Source organism: Malurus melanocephalus, unplaced genomic scaffold (assembly GCF_030028575.1).
Source record: "Malurus melanocephalus ecotype Western Australia unplaced genomic scaffold, MMel_1.1 scaffold_198, whole genome shotgun sequence".
NCBI lineage: Eukaryota > Metazoa > Chordata > Aves > Passeriformes > Maluridae > Malurus > Malurus melanocephalus.
In genome coordinates, this window is record NW_026623430.1 from 1,034,942 (window position 1) to 1,056,701 (window position 21,760).

At 37.8% G+C, this 21,760-nt stretch overlaps 1 protein-coding gene across 3 annotated transcripts in view; it reads left to right on the forward strand.

Moving 5' to 3' along the window:
- Window positions 1-120: 120 nt before the first annotated feature.
- The window catches only part of DENND4C (DENN domain containing 4C), a 70,264-nt gene continuing 48,624 nt past the window's right edge, over window positions 121-21,760 (forward strand). For 2 of the 3 annotated variants that reach the window (XM_057373473.1, XM_057373472.1), the window contains exons 1-2: window positions 210-267; window positions 19,188-19,515. In XM_057373473.1, coding sequence (XP_057229456.1) covers window positions 19,205-19,515 — 311 coding nt within the window. In that variant the 5' untranslated portion in view covers window positions 210-267; window positions 19,188-19,204. Of the gene's footprint in view, window positions 268-19,187; window positions 19,516-21,760 lie in introns of all 3 variants that reach the window. The other variant, XM_057373474.1, reaches the window with a different exon arrangement.

A 21,760-nucleotide genomic window follows, 5' to 3' on the forward strand; every position in this document is an offset into this window, starting at 1 on the left:
GGCGAGCCCCGGGCTCCGGCCGCTCCCGCCGGCGCCCCCTGGCCGCTGCAGCGCCGCTCCCCGGGCCCGCCGCCACCGCCTCCTTTCGGGGCGGGTCCTGGACCCGCCTGTAGGCGTTGGAGGGGGAGAAAGTAACATGGTGGCCGCTTCCTCCCCAAACAGGAGCGGCGGCGGGTGCGGCGGCTCCTGAGGCGGCGACGGGCGCGGGAGAGCGGCGGGGCGGGGGCGGCCGGGCCGAGGGGCAGGGGCCGGCGGGAGCGGCGGCAGGTGAGCAGGGACGGAGCCGGGGCGGGGAGGAGGCGGCCTGACAGGCGGCAGCGGGGCGAGGGGGCGAGCCGCGGGGTCCGGCACCCGCTCCCTCCTCGGGGCGTGCCGCTCCGTGAGGGGAATCCTCCTGCCCCCGATTCCACGGCCCTTTCCTTCCCCTCTAACGTGTCCGGAGGAAACTTCCCTCCTCGCCGGACAGGCAGGGAGGTTCGGCGTGTTCCCCGGCGCCGAGTCGGTCCCTGGGTAGGGCTCCTGYGCTGCCCTGCCCAGACAGAGCTCCTGCGCCGGGGCTCGTCCTTAACCCGCACTACGCGGCCGGGAGGGCGGAGACGCTTTCGGGACTTTTTCACTGTCATTTTTACCGTGATAATTGTTACTTTCCCTGCTCCCGTCGGGCGCGGCCGCCCCACGGGAGCGCGGGGCTCTCCGGCGGCGCAGGTGGCAGGCGCTGCAGGTGAGTCCCGGGGCTGCTCCCTCTTTTTTTTCTCCATTTTCCTCTCCCTTTCCATGTCCCGGCTCCTCCCCTAAGTCCCGGCATCAGCGGGTTTAACCCTTGCGGGGGAATCTGTGCCGCATTGGAGATCGTCGCCGGTTGTTCGGAGAGTGTTGGAATAACAGGGATCGTCCTGAGTTATGCTGGTGTTTTGGAAACTGGTCGTATTAGTGAGAAACTTAAAGTTCTGCAAATTTGAGATCAAGAAAGAGCTAAAGGCATAATTTTTAATGAACACGTACTGTCGTCTGAGGATATCTGGTGTGTCTGTGCTGCACAACCAGATAATCTATGCTATAATCTAGCAGAAGGGTCTGGTGATGTGCTATGGTCTTCCTGTGTCAAATTGTGAAAAAATATTCACAGGAGCTGTCAGAAACTTTAAATGTGATGTAAGCTAGTTAATTCTACTGTTAATGCAAAACACAGTCTTCCAAAGTGTTGAAGCACAAGTTAATACAATTGTTGATTCTACAGTCTCAGAAAGGATGCAAAAACTAAACATTACATTAATTCTAAAGTTACTGTCAGTTCTGTACCAATCTTTTTAATGCTTTTAAGTGCTCTTCTGTGGTTGAGAGCAAACATGTTGCAGATAGGGACTGGTGTGCTGCTGTCAAACAATGCCTATGGCTAAGCTTTCTTATCTCCATGTGGACAAGACAAACAACAAACAGGGCATTTAATTTGCTTTTTTTTCTTTCTTTTCCTTTAAGTTGCGTTAGTGTGACTCCTTTCATATTTTCTTGGTTTACTATGAAATTTTTAACAAAGGTAAATTTGAGCCCACACATGGACATGTTAGTAAAAAGACAATTATTTGCTGTTACTAATTGTTTGTGTTTGGTCTACRCTAAGTTAGTAAAAATTTTTGCATCACTCTTTTTAAGGTGGCATGTTAGGGGTTAAGGCAGTAAATGTTTTGTTCTTGTGGRAAAAAAAAAGATGGAATGCAAATTACTTCATATCTGTTTGGAAAATGAAAGGATTTTTATTTGTGTTTTTTTGAAAAGCAGTCATGGCCAGACTTAAGTGATTAACYAGACTGCTAAACATACTAGCATATATATTTTAAATCCTTTGCATGAAGGACACTAACTAAAGAAAAACAAACTGTTAGTTTGGATTTTTTTAATTATAAGTGTCACTGTAAGTGATTTTTAAGATTTTTTTTTCTTAAAAATTGCCTGACAGGCTTCTTTTTACCATCCCAGTGTATATGAAATGGTAAAAAGTGCATTTCTATCTTGAGCAGTGCAAGAATAGGATTTAGAAGAAACAAGAAATGTAAATATTATCTTGCCTACATGAGWTCTGACTTCTGTGCTAGAACAGTTACTTGCACAACTTGACACCTATCACTGCTGAAATCTCAGTGTTTGAATCCTTTAAAAGAAGAAATGTTACAAGTTAATATGGGCATATGCTGAAATACATATGGATTAAGTAAAATTTACATTTGGCTGTTTATTTTTGGGTTAAGTTTGGCCTCTCCATAGCCCAAAATAATGACATCTTCTTGGACCACATCTTACATATTTGTTTTATTATTTGAAGATTGTGTGTGTGATTTTTTTTCTGATCAACCTTTATGTGGTTTTCATTAAAAACAAAAAAACAACTTCAGCAAAGTTGGAATATTAAATATTGCTATGCATAACATCTCTCTGACTCAACATATATTAAATCTTCTTTTGTAGTGACAGTACTACGTATTGTTGAAATACAGTTCTAGAAATGGTGTCTTCTCAAGCTTGGTTCTTCCTTGGGATCTGTTTGATCAGTGGAGAATTGAGTTTGGAATTCAACCTCAATACGCTTTAAGGACAAATATGTTAGAGTGTTCATCTTGATGGACCATCTGGATTTGCTTAAAGATACAGTAGGAGAAAACTCTCAGTAGAATGTGGTAGGAAAGATACATTGACAAAGCTGTAAGAGGAAGGTAGGGTAGTTTTTTGACTGTTAGGTCTTTTTGTTAAACTTTCAGATAAATTTCAGTGGCAGCGTAGAGCTGTATGCATAAAGGCTAGCATGTTTGGTGGTCTTCTTACTAMTTTCATGGCCTTCTGACTGAAATAACAACAAAAAGCATCTGTAACCTTTAAATGAGGCATCTTTTAAGGGTAACTTGCATTGTAGGTTGTTATATTTTTCCTCCTTTGTTTGCTAGTCATCCCAAGGCAATGATTATCCACCTTCAGCATGCTGCTTTCTTGGATGATATTCAAGATCTTAGCACAGGTGACCTGTAAAATAGTTCTTGGGGATCATAGTTATAGTTACTAAGTTGCTTCCCATGTGACTTGCCAGATGATTGTCCGTAYTGCTTATTCAGATCTCTAAAACGAAAATCAGTTTGTTGTACATGCATCATGAGACCTCTTTTCCTCCTGAAGTGCTTCAGACAGTGTAATGAAATTTTTGGGATGTTTTATCTGCTTTGGAATTTCTGGTTTGCTACAAAAATAATCCCTCTGATAAAGTTGTTACCCATGGTCGTACAGAAACGTGATGCTCCTTCTTTCCCATCTGATAAAAAAGTGTTGTTGGAAATGCTACACCCTTGTAATGATAATGAGAGTGGTTCATTCTGCAAGTTTATGCAGATAAAGGCTCTCAATTGTGACCCTTGTGCAAATGGTTGTTAGAAGCGAAGTGACGTAGTTCAAGGCAGTTTCTGGACTGCAACATAGTTTCTGATGAAGTGTTACTGTTTTATGTTAATTCTTGTGCATCTGTCACAAAATGTAAGCATACAGACTTAGTTGTTCTAAAGTTTCAGGAGTTTCAGTACCGCTGCACTGTGCTGTGCATTCCAAGCTCTGTTAGAACAGAAAGTTTTGTCTTGGTCTGTATCTCACTCTAGCCCTTTGTTTCTGCTTACAGGCCTTTGAGGGTATAAATGTGGTCCTGATGTTTACTGTTTGCTTTGGCAGACAGGAAACTTGAAAACCGTTTTCAGAATTAGTAAGATTATAATGRTGGCCTCTGTCTAATCGTGTGACTTTTTTCTATGCTTTCTTTTTCTCTTTTTTTTGAACAGCAAACTCAGGGTTGTTGATAGAACGGGAAAAATATACCCACAGTTTCWTGCTGGATGTTGGCTTGCATGTCATTAAACATTCCATTTGCTTTGTTTCAGTTAAATGCAGTGGGCCAGTTTTGCCTTACTCTGCTTTCATCTTTGCATTTAGTGTCACTTAGTTCCTTTCCTTTATTCTCAAAAAGTTTCTAAAGGGACTTGATGCTTTTCCAGCATAAACGAAAAGCTGTGTTTCTCTGCCTAAAAGATACTAAAAATAGTGCATATCAAGGGTTGACTTGCACACCAAGTTGTTCATTTCTAGCAGCAAAAGCTGAGTTTACAAGTCTCCAAAGGAGCAGAAGATTTCTTGATCTTGCAATGAAGGTGTTTTTCAATTGCAAACAAAGCAGGTATACCACAAAGTGTAACAATTTTTCACCAAAGAGGCAAAGAACCCAATATTTTTGCTTTCTCTCTRAACTGATGCATTTCAGTGATAGCTTTTGCTTTTATAATTAATTCCAGCCTTTGATCAGTAATGCATAAACTGAAGTCTATCTACTGGCGCTGCTCTTCTCTTTTGCAAGTCTTAGCAATGTAGAGGAGTTGTGTGACTGCTGAAAGCAAGACTTTTTTTTTTTTTTTCTTCCCTGTTGAGCAACCCCGAGCTGCTATTCCTGGTGTCACATAACATGGCTCTTGCCTTCATTCTGTTCTCTGGGGACGAAGCTTACTCTCACCCAGATAAGAAACCTGACATAGATAGAAGTCTTGTGATTAAAATATCCTCCTGCTGTTTCTATATAATGTGTATATTTTTCTGCTTCAGGAAGGGATAAAAGCATGGTTGAATTTGGGGGAAAGAACCACAACTAGAGAGCAGCTGCCTAGGAGCAGTGTATGAAGWAAAAGGAGTTCAAGCACTTAATTAGTGTTTCAGGAAAATCAAGAATTCAGAACATCTGTAGTTGTACAGTTAAACCCTGAAGCTTTTGCAGGGTATCCATCTTGGTCTAAGAGAAGATTATAGAAAGGAAAAACACAGTAAAATGCTGAGTCACAGCAGTCACAGATTATTCATTTGGTTGCTCTAATCATCAAATGTGACTGTTGCAAAATATGGGAACCGGTGTGGCCAGTTCTCAATAGCTGATCAGTCAGCTGTCCTTGGAAACAGCAGCAACAGTTTGACTGTGCTGCAGTCATTTGTAACTATGCTTTCATTGTTGAGCGTGAAATCTCATAATAATATTTTAAGTAATTAATGATCCTAAGGAGAATGTAAACTTATGGGTATCTAGGTGCAAGTGGCAGAGAATTGTTGTGTTTGAAGGTAGCATGAGCTCAAGTACGTTGAGGTGGATTTTTTTGAGGCATAGATAATACCTTTTGCAGGTTTCCTTGAAACAAATCCTAAAAAGTAAGCTGTGTCTTTGCCAGAAGAAATGGTTTCAAGGAGATGAATAACCTGAGAAATATTGAATATATGTAAAACATATGTGGCTTGTACTGTTAATGTGCTGGAATTGCCACAGATGTGACTGAAGAGCAATATTGAGAGAGGTTAATTTCAGCCTAGGGAGACTCAAGTTTCTAGGTTTTCTTCTTCTCCTGTTATCCACCACTTTCTTTTTAGGGGGTAATTCCCAATGAAAGCCTAACTTCAGGTGCCCTCAATTACCAGTTGAAGCTCCTCTTTCAATCCCTGCAGACGGAAGCTGGGAAGGCTAACCCTATGAGGTTTAGTTTTCTGAACAGGTGCCACATACATTTAAGAGTAAAATTTCGATTTGGCAGGAGGAGGAAGGGTACAAGTACTTTCATTATAAGCTCTCAAAGTCACGAAACCACTGTGGTGTATGGATGTGTTTTATTAAGGCGTGAGAGCAGTGTGCCTCTTATTGGTCACATCCAGGGTTTGTTTTCAGTTCTGAATATTAAAAAGTCAGCAGGACATAAAAGATAAAACTTTGTAACTGTATAAAAATGTTACTATTTTCTCAAAGTTTTGCTGAAACCAGAAAAAGCAAGTCTACATGTCTCCTGTACAATGTTTATTTGACTCACAGTGAGTCAAATTCTTGCAGTTATAATCATCAGTGAAAGACTTGAATTTTTTTCTGGCCTTAAATTTGTGCTTAACCCTGGGGATACATCCTTCCTTAGCTTTTTTCTTTTCCCTTCTCATTATGCCTTTAGTAATACGTAAGTAAGTAGTAGTTCTTCCTGTACAAGACTCTTCATTTTGTTTGTGAATAAAGTGTAAACATACCACTGAAGTTTTCCAATACTAATTAAAGTACAGGCAAACCTGGAGTTAGGTTGGCAGAAGAAAATCTCAAGCCACAAGTAGAACAGATTTTCCAAACCAAAAATACATTTTGCTAGTGATGGTGTACTTTCACGGGTGCTTGTATGGGAGTACCTGTAAGAGCAGAATTCTTTTATGGACTTCTGCCTATGCTGGTACAGTTCTAGGAATGAACCAGACATGCCTTACACATAATAAAGGGAGAAGTATGTCATTCAGGATTGGGTAGACCAAGTAGCMAGTTTACCTTTGAAAAAAGGCATGGTACACAAACTTTCTTGGAAGAAACCCATGCTTTCTTAAAAGGCAGTGTCATTTCAAACTCTGATGCATATGCTTTGCTGCCTTTTTGCTTTGAACTTTGTTTGTAGTAATCTACTTGTAAGATAATTATATGTAAAAGCCCGAAATTCTTTTGGGTTATGATGRCTCATTCACTGTGAATGTAATGACTAATGTGACATTTGAGTTTATTTTAAAGAAAACAGAACAAATCCTGTTCAAAGACATTTACTGCTTTTCTTCTTTCTCCTGTGAGATTCAGATGTATAGTATATGTACTGTCAATCTCAAAACCTCTYCTTCTCAGTCTTTTTGATCCAACTGATTCTGCTAGGAATAAAAGATCTTATTTACTCAGTCACTCCTCTAATTTTGAACTGTTTTTTCTATTTATATTAGTAGCCAGATGATTCAGAGATCTGAGAAGGGAAACTGCTTTGATCCCCAAGTGTCTAATTGTCTGTTGTACCTTTTTAAAAAGTCTCACCATTAACTSGTATACTTCCTGGACTGAATGTCTGAGTTGAAATAGTTTGCATTTGAGTTGTCCAGGTTGTTAAGTTTAAAAGTGATATTACTCCATTTATATCCCTACTCCTCTTGTCTATATGGAGTATTGATACTGCCCTAGACCTGGCAGAGGAATAAGGAATTARAAACAAAACAAAAAAGAAGTGTAAAGGATTAAAACTATGTCATATAGGACAGGGTGATGTCCTGTCTTTTGAGCAGGGACTAAAATGATGGTACCTCTAAGGTAAATCCTCTGATTCCATAACTGCCATCCCAGCTGTCCCTTCCAAGAGCCAGTAGTGTGTTAGAGTGTATAGTGGAGCAGTATCACTGCAGGAAAATGAGGATATTCTGCTGCCATATACTTGGGAGCATATTGCGAGGGCTGGGATAGGTGTCTGGTTTTCGGGTGGTGTTGGCTGGTTGGTTTCTGTTTGTTTTTTGGTTTAGTAGGGGTTTTTGGTGGTTTTGTTGTTTTGGGTTTTTTTTTTGTTCGATAGATTGATTTTCTGTTTTTGGTTTGGTTTGGTTTGGTTTGGTTTTTTTGCAAAGGGTGACATTGTGAATTCCACTCCACCCTGTGCAGAGAAGTGAATATAGTGCGTCTCAAACATTTTGTGCGTGCCACGTCAAATGAACATTGAGACTGTGCTCTTTTGTAAGTCATGTGGGATCAAAACCTTGGGATTTCAAAAAATATTTGGAAAAATCTGAGATCAGTTCTGTAAGTAAATCAAATTAATTCCTGATTTGAAATAAAAATGTTAACGATTTTGAATTGTATCCATGGTAATCATAGCCTGCTTTAGGAAATGAGAGTTTTTTATTTTAAACATAATACTAAAAATACTAAACCTAATACTAAAAATCAATAAATATATTGTGTGCCAAAACAATAAAAGAAATAAAAACATTAAAAGTTGCATGAATATTTTCAATCGAAAGACAAAGTCATGTGTTAAATTATGACAGCAATTGATGGTATGCTCTTAGCAATGATTTGACTTCTACTGCCTAAAAGCTGTACAGTTTATCCCAGAAAATCAAGTTCCCTGTAGCTATTTTGCCTGACAACTCCARAGTGTGTTGAGTAATAGAGTGTAGGTATTTTGAGTATCGTGATGTTATTAAAAGAAGGCTCAAAATAGGTGTAATGTCAGACTTCACATTTATCATGTCTGATGTGTGCTGGGACTTCATAGCACAAAATCTCAAGCTTGCTATCCCTTGCTAGTTTTTTTTTTTTTTTCATATTTGAAGAAAATAGCTATTGATACATATAAGTAGTACACTGCTGCAGCTGAAGACCAAAAGCATGAATATTCTAACTGCTGTCCAGTGTGTGGTTTGGACTTCATTTTAAGACATCTTGGCAAATGAGAGTTTCTTAATGAGGAGTTGGCAAGAGGATTAAAAGACAGACTTTTGAAGTGTTAATAAGCTCCTACCAAGCTTGAAAAGCAGCTGAGGAAGAATGAAAATGCTGACACGAAGCCGAGTGGTTTGAGGCTGGTGTCATAGGCCAAGCAGAAATGGGAGTCATCCTCTTGATTGGCACAAAAAGAGTTTGGTGGGGTGAGRATAGGCTGCGTGGCTCTGAATGTATCCATGAAGCAGTGTTTGGTATGGTGAAGCTGTCAATGAAGAGACCTAGAGGGGAGAAYGATGCCTTCCTGCAGTGGTGTTTTCTTACCAAAAGATGAAAACTATGAAAATTGTGTTCCTCAAAACCAGTGAGTGGGTTTTTCACTCTGGTTTTGTAGAGTCCTTAGATGATGATTTCAAGTGATGTAAGGCTGATTGTGTTGTAGATGACGAGCAGAAATCAAGTCAAAGCATGATTCTGTGATCTGGCAAATCTCGGTCTGTTTCAGAGATTAATTTCAATGTTAGTACTTAACTATTTCAATGCTTAGAAGAGAGAGCAATAAGAAAGAAAATATTTCTGATTCTTACAGCTTACTTGGAGTAACCTCTCAGGTGATTTTCAAACAACATTTTTCTCTCCTTTGACTTCTCAAAACCAAATTATAGTCCTCACTCACCCCAATCAAAAAAGGGCACAAAAACACCTAAAAAAGCAGTCTAGGAAATTAGGGCTCCCAGAAGAAATTTAACTGCTGGACTTTTTGTCTCTTGACTTTTTCTTCGCTGTTTTGTTTTTGTTTCAGYCTACTATATTTGGCTTTTTTTCAAAGGAGTTTCCAATTACAGAAAGAGTTCTCTAACAAAGAATGTTTCCAGGGCAGCAGATGTTTCACTCATTACATAATACTGAGCATGGCTAACCTTTAAAGCTTTCAACTGGGGCAGTAAGTGTATTTTATGAAGTACTTTTCTTACTCTGAGAACTATGTTGTTGTCATTGTTATTGATGCTAAATTTTCTTATTTGAGAAACTATTTTCTTTGCAATCTTTGGAGCAGTTGCCATCTTCTGCTCTGTGAAAAAACAGTTTGGGTACAGCACTGATGAACAMGATGGAACTGGTTTATTAAATGAGTGTAGCTGGACTGCTTGCTGGTTATCATTTTTTCCTGTCTGATATATTTTCCATTTCTGTTTTCTGTCCTTGGCAATAGAACTTAATTTACTGGTACCAAACTTGCCTTCATTGATTCCACCTGCTTCTCAAGACTGTGTACGTCAGTTCAGAATTTGTGTTTTGGCCTCACGTCTGTAACTACTCCGGCATTTTTACCATTGGACAATTTGAACTTACTGTTCAATTATTGTATTGAATATTAATATGGTAGAATTAACCTGCATAGTCTGGAGTAGGTTGAGTCTTTCTTAGTTTTATGGCTTTTTTCAGGTTTTTTTTTATTTTTTCGCTACACTTAGAATTCTTCTGATGGGCAAATTTTCAGAGTCCTGAGTGTCCTGGATTGTAGGGTCCATTAACTTGGTGATATTTTCAGCCTTTTATAATTCATAAGTAGCTATTAAACTTGCTATCACAAAACTTTGCTTCTGAAAGCTGTTAAGTTTGATACAGGCATTTGTATCATCACATCACTGCCCCACTGTTTTGTAGCAGTGGTAATTGGTTTGCTGGCAATCAGAAAAAAATCAGACTAAACGGATAAATTTTGCTTCTTAAGACAGAATCTTAAATTGTTAGTAGTTTGCTTTTGTGTCTTTTCTGCCTAATTTTAATGTATTAAATATAAAGCTGAAAGTTTGTGGCTAGTTTCCATACTTCCTTTGATAATCTTTGCATACAGGATAGGAAAACATAGCAAAGGCAAGGAAAATTCAAGGTAATGGGGGACAATAATATATCTTGTTTAAGGCCAAAGTGTTCTCCATTTTTTCAAAAACATGTCTGAAAAGCTTCTCTGTAACTCAGCTTCTCTGAGACTTCTCAGTAACAAAACTCATGCTTCAGTGGCAAACTATATATGATTGAGAAAACTAGAGATTTATTGCTATGTAAATATCACTTATTACAATACTGGACTTGCAAAGTCAGTTTATTTCATTGCCACCTCTTCTTCCTGTGATGTACACTTTTGCATCATCTCCAGGCCCATGGTTTGAAATTGGAAAGGAAATCTTCATTGAAAGAATACAGACCCCTGTTTCCCATTATATGAATGGTGTATTTGTTAGTGGTCTCATGAAAATGTTAGCAACAAATTGCCAAATTACCTGTTCTAGTAATTTTTAAGAATTATGGTTGACTTTAGTCAGTGCAGGAGTTACAGTTAAAAACTTGAAAAAGATCTTTGTATTTCCCACCTGTGGTGTTTTAGCCTTTGGTCTTTGGGTTCTAACTATATCTGGTAATTTGATGTTAAGATTTATTTATTAAATCAATTTATGGAATACACATATCAGAAGCTTAATGCAGAACTGATTTTGTTCTCAAACATTCACAGTTTGCATAACTCTACAGCTCGGAGAACTGTTTTTGTCCAGGTGGAKGGGAAAAAAAGAAGCCCTGCTGTTTCATCCATTTGTTCCTAGGCTTGATGCCTTTGCTTCCATGGGAATTGTTTACCTGAGGTGATCTGCTGTGATATTTCTTCTCGTTTTGTACTGTAGTGCCCTGGTCTGTTTGGAATGCTTTAGAAAACTTCACCATGAAGCCTGGTTACATCCACTTGATACCTGATTTTTTGTTCATATACAGTCAGTAAATAGTATATTACAAAAAAGGAGATGCTGCAGAGCCAACACTTTTTTCTTTGCATATGTGCAAATCTATGACAATTTAACTGTCTAATGCAAAAAGCCAGTTTAGATTATTTTCAGTACCAGACTTTGATACAAGTTACTTTCTGGATGAAGTTCAGTTAACTCAGTCCTAAGTCATCCTGAAGGAATGCTTCATTAAAATGCAGTTGGCAAGCTTTTTATCTTTCACCTTGTCCTTAAGTTTATTTTTCCAATGTTAGAGGCCTCTCTATAAGATAATCACCATGTAGGCTGTAATATCAGTTGTGCAAGTATGACATTCTCAAATGTTTACTTGAAAACTGCTGGGAAAGAATGGTCCTGTATTTGCATATGTGCATGTTCAGACCAAAATGTTGGTGACATCCAGCCATTCCTGTTCCACAGCTGGTTAAGACAGGTAGAAGGTGGGCAGTGCATCTCTGAATTTATTTTTGCAATACTAGTTTTTCTAACATTTGTGTGATTTAGTCAAGTGACTGCAGCTGTCACTTCATTGAACAATTTTCGTGACAATTATATATGCAATCCAAAAAAGAAAAGTCTTTAAAAGCATTTCTAGTAATTATTTTTCTCCTACTATTGACTGCCATGCTAATAATTTGTGGATTACTTTTTTTTTTTTCTGTTTTAATCTATTCAGTGCTAATGGTGTGCTGAAAGCAATGTTGCCTTACCTTGTATTTTGTATGTGTGTGTATATGTATGCTCTTTATATTCTTACACATTGTAAAATGTGCTTCAGAGAATTTGTATAGCTCTCTAACATGTCTGTATGACTTCTTTGTGTGCTGCAAGTACCATTTTAAGTATTTGATAACCTCCTCACTCACTAACCCCTCCTGAACTCACTTAAATTTGTTGTAGAGTCTAGTTTATGATGTTCCATTCTGTAGTAATTTTAAGTTATCTGTGATGTGCATGCAAGGTCTCATTTCTGCTGTGAAAGTGAAATTCATAAAATGGAGTTKCATGCTTATTTGAGTAGAAATGGGCATGGTTCTAAGTTAGTGTGGCATGGACTAACACACTGATGTGAGCAGTAGCAATGAAGGTGTGCTCAAACAGACAAACACAGTGCCAGCTGCACTATGTTCTGGTTGTTAAATGGCGATAGTTGTGACTACATTTGCTATGTACATTAAAGCCTGTGTGGGTATATTAATGTGTTAGAATTGTAACTGTATTTTGTGTTCAAAGAAACCCAAACAAAACARTCTGTAAAGTTTTGATTGCCAGGTATAGTCTATGGTTGCGTTCCTTACTGCTTTTCAAAGTGATTTCAGTTATCAACTTAAGGTCTTGAAATCTAGTTAAGCAGTGACAAAAACTGAGGCAACTGGAACAAGAACAATCATTCAGATTTATTGAATGTAGTTAACACTGAGAGCCACCTTCACTGTGATCTTTCTGTTGCTGTGGAATATGGCTAGGAAATTGTTGAAAAAGAGCCAAAGGAAACACTATTGTTGAAGTATTTCACTAACATGATGTTTTAAAAAATTGTATTCATAGCATTAGTGCTAACCATTACATCCAGTAGTAATTTCAGCCCTTTAGCATTTGTATTTAGATTTGATTTTTATGAATAGTCCTAGAGACAAGACTTTAAAGTATCCAAATCCTCACTGCTGCTCAAACTTGCTAATTTCAGACCTTCAGGTTCTACTTTCTCTTGCCCCACATCACTAAACTTTTGTTCTGTTAGGATACCTATTTCTGCACAAATTGGTCTTTTTAAATCATTTGTCATCATCTCTTTCTTCACACCAGCTTTGTCATGCCTTTATCTTCGCCACTGTTGTRAAATACTACATGGAGATTTTTTTACCAAGGCCTGTAGTCACAGGATAGGGGACAACAATTTTAAACTTAAAGAGTGAGTTGAGATTGTACATAAGACGCAGTGGGGGTGGTGAGGTGCTGGAACAGATTGCACAGAGTATCACACATCCCTGGAAGTGTTCAAGGCTAGGTTGGATGGGGCTGTGAGCAGCCTGTTCTAACAGAAGATGTTCCTGGCCATGGCAGGGAAGTTGGAACTACAGGATGTGTAAGGTCACTCTGCTTGAAATTATTTTGTGATTCTGGCATTTAAAATGTGTGCAGAAGAAAGAGGGACAAGCTGAAGGCTTAATGTAGCCCAGCTGTATATCTTTTCTGGGTATGACAGTGATTTAGCTTCTTTAAGCAGATCTTTTTTGTTAGTTAATGTGGCTCTCTAACGTGTGTGTGCATACTATGTAATACTTATTATGGGATTCTTCCAAATTCAGTAATTGAAAGAAATTCTGCACTGGTTGTTGTGTTACAAAACAAAAATTTAGCTGGCRTCAATGAAGATTCTTTTATACAAATGGAAAACATAATGTTCTTCCTGTTCCTTGACCAATAATGCCATTTAATCTCAGTACAAGATAAACAGTGGTCTGTGTGAATAAAGAATGAGATATCTCCCTTCTTTAGTACTCCAGGGAAAGTTTGTTTCTGTATTTTCAGAATCTGTGTACCCTTTTCCTCTTCTGATTAGTTCATTTGAAATAATAGAAAAGTTGCCTCTATGAAGACTTGGTCAACATAGCTGTATTTTTGTATCGAGGAGTAAGGTGCCTCTGGTAATCACTGTGTGGTCTTATCAAGTTTTGTTTACCAAGATGGTTGAGAAACATAGTAATGCTTTTTGCTTACTCAGATTGTAGCCATTAAGTTTTCCAAGTCTTGCAGATGACCTCTTGATGCGCTGTCTCCTATCTGTCTGGTAATGTCTTTCTCTTTTAAATTAGCATAGCAAATTCAGAGTTTTCAGTGATCTTTAGGTTAGTTCTTTTTAAGAGTAAATCTCAGAGCAGAGTGTGTATACATATTTTTAACTTCTTTACTGCCAATAGCCAAGTGTAATTCACAGGCAAAGTTAAAGATTTGTGCAGAAGACCTGAGTTAATTTTAACATCTGCCTTGCTTAAAACTCTGACTGCGGAGGCTTTTTACAAAATAAGTGTTTCAACCACAGTAAACAAGAAGTGCTGAAGTTATTCTCCAGTCTGGAATAAAACTCATTTCCTATGCAGTCTGATTACAAAAATATTTCTAGTTATGAGGAAAATATCCCATCTTTCTAAGTTTATCAGTCACCTGTGTATGCATGCTACAGGCTTCCACACAGAAAGTACTTTGTAAGTAGTAGCTTACACATACTGTAGTTTGTGGATACTGTTGGTATGTGAAAAAAAGGGCAAGTTTAATAAATTGCCATGTCATGTGTTAGTGATAAATCACTTACAGACATGACTATCTTTTCAGGTAGTGGACTGCTTGCTGATGTGGAAATATGAGATTTTTAGGATCAACTCAATTTTTCTGGGTAAAGCTGTGCTGGTTGGTCTCCTGAGCCTTGTACTGGGCTTTTTTTAGGACGTGTGAGGTTAGCACTCCAGTTAGGAGTGAACTGAAAAGATATCCCTTGTTGTCCACCACACTCAAGACCTAAGTTTATTTTATTTGTCTTGTGTGTTGCAACACTAGTATTTGTGATACTTCTTACGAGGAGCTGCATGGAACAAGCAATTACTCAGGAAAGGGGCTGCACATAAGCCTTAAAACCACCTATCTCTGAATCCATTCTGTGAGGACTTATTCTTACTCTGGTGTGAGTACATACATAAAGTTTTCCAAGAATGCCTTCTTGTTAGTTTAAGGTGTTATTATTAGTATGTAAATGATCCGATTGTTGTTTGTATCAAGCCATTTGTATCAGTCTTGTGAAGCTAATGTTTCCTTTTCTTTAGGACACTCATCGAACACTTCATTTATCTTTTTTTTGTAGATTTATGCTGGTTTTCTAGCCTAATTTTAGAAGATAATTTTACAATGAATGGCTTTTTAGAATCTAACTGGTGCTTTAACGACTAGTAAGTAATTGAAGCATTTTTTAATGCATTTCAAAATGCATAAAAATTATCTTTGTAAAAGTGGAATCCATTTCACCAAAGGAATTTCCCTATGAAATCTCTCCTTAAGAAAGTGCTGTGACCTTTGTAATGGTAACAACTTAACTATGTTTTTGATAGAGCATTATGAGGAAATATAAAATTGCATTTTGATTGTGACAAAGACTTYGGTGTTCCTAAAGCAGGCAATCTTAAATGAACTGTGGGAGAGAACACTTTGTCATATTTCTGGCATTTAGCATTGAAAAGGTGTTATTTTCTTCACTCCTACCTATTTTTGCTAAACAAATCTCATCTTAGGCTAATTGTACTAAGTGCCTTAAAGTATGGTCTATGCTGGATGGTTTTGGTTCTCATCTATGAAACTAAYTACTGCCCATGGGAATTCCATTTAAAAAAACATAGGCAGGGTAAAAGTGCATCTTTTATTTCTTTTATTTGGAATACTTTTTTTYCCCCCTTAATTTATTTTAAAAAATCATTTTCATCCTAAACAGCTCACCACAAACTTTCCTGTTAAAGGCTATGAATGAACTGGAAAACTAATTTCACTTAAATAGCTTTTTCATTACCCTTGTGGGTCCATGTGGACAATAGGTTTATAGTTCCTCAAGCAGTATTGCTCATCTTCTTAAAACAGAATTCCCAATGTTTGGGTAAAACTTAGGATAGATGGTCTCTTAGAAGAATGTTTGTTCCCCTGTCTGTTCAGAGGACCAGTGTTGATACTTTTTGCTGGGTGAGCTATCACAAAAATAYTGGAAAATAGTAGTGGATTCATCTTGTCCCCCACAAATCCTAAGGAGGTTTTCTTTCCCTGCAGTTTGGAAGGCAGAGTATGCTTGGACTTGATGAATTCTGTTTGTATTTCTGATGTATTATTTGTATTGGTGACTATCTGCTAATTCATAATTTAGTGTCTATTTATGTTTCTGGSACTGTTGTGTTAGTGAAGATTACTGTGGCTTAATTAAGAGCCGTTATTTCAAGTCTCTTTTGCTTTTGTTCTTGTTGCTTTAAGCCTTTCTGAAACTAGAGAACAAATTCCTGAAGAGCTGACTTGTAGTGTTTATTTGAAACCTTACTTATCCTTGTGGAAAAGGTACTGTTTTGAGAGACTCAGAACATTTTGAAAAACTTGCTAAATGTTGTGCTGACATACAAGGTGATTGTGCCAAGTTTCCCAGCTGAATTATCTGATGACTCTGACTTTTGCCTGACACATATTACACAGATTCTATGAATTCTATGTAATAAAAATGTAGTATCCTAGAGAGAAGTTACGCTCCTTAGCAACTAATTGCTACAGTTTCATTGATCCCCACTGATGCAAATTTAGGAATGGATTCTCTTCATTTTCATTCTAACCTTCCAAACCTTAGTGTTTAATTTTTCAAGTGCTTTTAGATTTTCCTCCTTCTGTTTTGCCAGGAAAACTAAGTTCTCCCTTTAAAGCATATTTGAGTATAACATTAGTGCTATTCCAGGAACTCGAGCTGTGATTAAAAATATAAACTTTTGTGAGATTTTGATGTGCGCTGTTATTGTTACTGTTTGTTTTTTTTTTCCTGCTCTGTGTGCTAAAACTAAATGTAGGCCATGATTTTAATGTTGAATTGAGAAAACATGATACTGAGCTGTGTGAACGTGACTCAGCCTTAATAAAAGGCTGAAATATTTAATAAAGGCTTTGAGTTAAAAAAAAATTAAAACTGTTGGATGCCAACCACTTTGCAATTTTATCAGCTTTTTCCAGTAATTTCATTTAATCTCAAATGGTACTTTACAGATTGCTAGATACTCTAGCTTAAGACTTTATTTTAAGAGGAGCAGAGAGTGGTTGGTTTATTTCTTCATTTCTTTCTTTATTTTTACAATTCTGTGAACAATTACAAGCATTTGAGAGGCAAACTGAAATGTTTTAGACTTCACAGTTTTATAATTAATCCAGTGTAAGTCAGTGTTGCTGCCGAAAGGGTCATACTGCTGCTGCTTTTGTGCTGACACAGGCAATTGCTGGAGAGCTGCTCTAGTTGAACACTAAGCAGGCTTTGCCAGGTTAGCATTCAGCCASAGCAATTTCTTGTTCCAGTTTGTTATGTGGTTGCACAAACTATAGTTCAGACAGAAGCAAAGGTGGAAATGAGCAGTGGCAGTGTAGTAAGAAGGGACTTTTTAACTGAAGCACCGGTTYATAGAGATGAAGTTGAAGCCACGTCCCCTGCATTTCTTGCTGACTTGCTTAGCCGTAAGACACTTTATTGTTGATTTCATGCTTTTTATGACAGTAAAGATAAACTGATGCAAGTTTTGTCCCTAAAGATGATAAGAGTTTCACAAGTAGCTATGGCTCTGGAGTAATTTCCTTGTTCTTCAGGAGACCCAGGCACTGAATACCTGACACATTGAATAAAGCTTTTACAATTCCTGTTGATGTTGCATCCATGTGTTTTAGGCGTAAATCCAATCAGTAAATAACTATCCCATGGCTTCCTCCTTTGCATGGAAGCCAAACTCTTCTATGTCTCTGTATGGATTGCYCTACAAAAGCTGTTAGCCAAAGTGTTTAGAGAGCATTGCAGTCACAGTGTGAAAATMACTATGGAAAAATATTTTAAAGGATGCATCTCCTTTCAGGTTTGAAAGAATTTGAAAAGTTGTTATTTCAGTGTAAGAAAATAAAAACTATAKTTGGAATGTAGAGGTACAACAAATTTGCATAAAGTTATTTCTCTTCCCCTCCTTACTTTGAGCTCATGCTACAGAAGCGTGCAGTATAGTGCTTGGCACCCAAATTACATAATCTTATGCTAAAATTTCTTAGTAAATATGCCAGATGGATAACTGATTTTTGCCTCAGATGAGTACTTAGTACAGTTATTATCAAAAGTCTTAGAAGTCTTGTATGCTCTGAAGATGGAAAATACCTTTTCAATATGATGTCAGTAGGAAAGAGTAGGATAAAAACAGGAGGGTAAATCAGATTGCAGGGAACAGGATTATACTGCCTTYACCAAATCACCTTTCAATTAGCAGAGGCCAGTGTTTCTGTAGTTACCAGAACTGGATATTCTAGGTACAAGAAACTTGTCAATTTTGGTGCACTTACTATTTTGGTAATACCCATGAACCACCACTCCTTGGTAGGTGGGACCTTGGCAGCTGTGGCAGTCTTGTTTTCAGAGATGGGAACCAGACTTCATTACTCATGAGCTTTTTAGACAGGATTCCCAGAAATCTGGTGATGTAATCAAGGGGATTTGATTGTGGTCCCTAGCTTCCTGCAGAGGTATAACAGTATTCAGGTTCATTGCTTGACTGCTACTGTTTAAATATGTCTTACTCAYGTTGTAAAAATAAAAGATTTAATGAGGTTTGGGTACTTCAAATAGTACTTGAGGTACTTTAGGCCGTCAGTGAGGTTTCTACAGAAAATTTCGTTTCATAGCTTTAACATCATATGCTTAGTGAACATCAGTGGTGTTGAGAGAACAACTCTTTTCAGATCTGGAATGTGCAGCTGAGCAGTGATGTGTACTGCCTGATCAGCTGATGAAATGTGGGTTTAGATGAGTGATTTTTATAAATGACTTCCAGATGTTACAGTTGCCAGCTGAATGTCTCAAGACTGCACTGTTAGGTCTAGGTTAGAAAACAAAACGGATGAAATGTGCAGAAGATAAACTAGTGAGCCTGTACCTGTAATTGTTCTCTCTCCATCAAAAGGAAGGAAAAGACTATGTGATTCTGTGGTCAAATTGCTCACAAGCAATGGCAAAAAAAAATGAATGCTTTTAGACTGGGATATCTACATTAATTTATAGCCTGTGAAGACCTTGGACAGTCTAATAGATCATACAAAGCTATTTCTCTGTAGCTGCTCTTTTAAAAACTTAGAGTTATTCTTTATCTGCCTTAAACTTCCTTGTGCTAAAACATGACTGCTATGGTGCTTGAACTAAAATCTGATTACCAGCAATATCTTTCAGTATCTTCTTTGAGCAGCAAAAATCAGAGTTTGTTTTGCAGTTTCCCTTGAATTTTCATGAATTCTCTGTAGAAGAATTCTGTTTGCAAATTTTTTTCCAAATCCTCATAATTATTGAGGGAAGGGTTTGAGTTTGAAAGCAGCGTATTTGATTTCTCTCTCTTTATTTTCCCCAGGAAGTACTGACATAACCATGATAGAAGACAAAGGTCCACGAGTGGCTGACTATTTCGTAGTGGCGGGGCTCACTGACACAGACACGGCAACCCTCCTGGACCAAGAAATAAGCAGACATGAAACAAAGTCGACAGGTCCCAAGGCTCCAATTACTGACATTGCTGTGATAATTAAATCAGCCGGTGAAACTGTTCCAGAGGGATACACCTGTGTTGAAGCCACCCCTACAGCCCTCCAAGCCAACTTAAACTATGGAAGTCTAAAGAGTCCTGAACTTTTTCTTTGCTACAAGAGAGGCCGGGACAAACCACCTCTTACTGACATTGGGTGAGATTTCTATTGCASTTCAGCCTCCTTCAATAATGATAAAATCTTGCTCTTCATAGATGATGTGAAAACGGATGTGAGAAAACTTTCTAAAAAGTACTGTTTGAMTCTGTATTGCTTATTTTTTCCTGTATAGAATAGGGTGAAAGTGTCAGTCTTCTAGTGAACTTGTCTTTTTAAAATTAATGATAACRTTTTAGTTTAAAAGATGGGAGAGAGAGATGAAGCTGATAAAATATTGGAAATTGAGTTCTCTGCTTCAGTTTTATGAAAAGTGATATAATAACACAGAATTGATATATAGAAATTATATAGTCCAAATTCAGAAACATTAACATGCTTAATATGAAAATTGCGACTTCRGAAGTCAAAAATATTGCTTTGTGGAATTTCACTTTAATGTTTATGGCAAAAGATACAACTTAAAAATACATAAGGACATTGTAGAAGTACTGGGGATATCATGAGAAAAAAATAGAGCRTGGTTGTGGGGTGCCATTACAATTATGCAAAATAAAGAATGTGTATGTTTCTCCCTACTTAGTTATTAAATAAGTAGTAAAGAGTAAAAATCATGCATTTATATGTATGCTATAATAATTTCAGTTGTTTTCATTTACAAGCTTAAGCACTTGGACATCAAGCCTACATACCCTGTTTTTGACCTACAGTTTGAGTGCTTACTGACAAACAGACCCAGTCAGGGAGAGACTGATAGTAAAATCTTAGTAATGACAGCAGCTCTCAGGGCAAGACAGTTCACTCTTAAGGGTTATACTGCAAGTTGTATAATGAACCTGATGCACACTTAATTTCTGTTCATCTTGGTCATCTAAACTGCGCTCTAATAGTCTTCAGTGAAACTCTGATTTTTAACATAATTATTTCCCATGTGTGTGACTGGCACTGCAGGAAGAGGTGTGAAGTTTYATTTTGAATGATTTGTTAAACTTCAGTAAGTTCTAACAGAAGGAAGAATTTCTACAGGGAGGGTTTCCTCAAAGAAATTCCTGAACAACCAGTCTTCAGCATGTGCCTTTAAGGAAGCAACTTGGCTAGCAYATGTTTATTTTCGTGTCTCCCACAACCTTAGGAGCTTGAATGCTTGTGTAGATTTCATAAACAAAGTAGGCAATTAGTTGGCTAAGATGGTGTTGTTTGGCACATAGTACTTATTTTGTGTTTTGTTGTATGCAGATCTAGTTAGGGTGTCACACCTAACACATCATGGCAGGCTTTTCTCTCTGAGCAATGATGCATATWTTCCCCCTTGCTGTTCCTCCTGCTTTGCAGCTATGTGCAAGAGGTGGTTAGAGCAATCTTTTTTTTGTGTGTATGTGTGTGAATTCCACTGTGTTTGAATGAAAGTGGAGTTTGGGCAAGAAATGCGTGTACAGTTCGAAGGCTAATTTATGCTGTTTTGTATTATATTATTAAAGAACCAGTGTGAAAGAATATTTTACCTTTGAGCCTGTCTGACATGGTGAATGAACTTAATATGTAGAGGTAGAGTACATCCTTTGAAAGGATGAAATGCATACTCTTGTGTCAAGGTTGTTAGTATRTGTGTAATACTGAGTTATGTCATGGTCGGAGCATTCAAGTGACTCTTGGTAAATGTTTGTGTCTGTCTGTGTATTTCTTTCAGTGTTATTTTTAGGGAAGGTTAAACAAATGCTGTTTGGAGAAGAGGGAGATAGGATATGCTCTGCTGTTTGTCTGGCACTGTCCTTGTGTTCAGTATTTCTGTGCCCCCTATCCTTGTTCCTTTATATTTGTCCACTGCTTGTTGAATCAGTGTCTAAGTTGCTAGAGGGAATTCCTGCTGCACTTACTCGCTTGCWTATAGTTAGGCCATGTGCCATGCCTCTGGATGTTGCATTTCCCAGAATTAATCAGATTAATTAGCTGGAAAAATAATTAGTYGGAAATTAATTGGAAAAATAAAGGTTCATTTCTAGGATGAAAGATCTCTAAGGTCCTTTTTCTACATGTAGCTGTAAAATTTAATATCTTTAGCTCATATGTCTATGAAATAATTCAACTACTATCATTCTGATGATTTCCTCGCCAGTTTTTTTGCCGATGTTCCAGAAATAGATAAGAACTGGGATTTGAGATCTGTTTTGGTTTAGGAGCCGTGAGACTTTCAAACAAAATCTCATCTCTCTTTGTTTTACACCTGAGCTTGGAATCTGTTAGAGTTCCAGCACATCTTTCTTACACAGAAGAAAACCTGACTGTC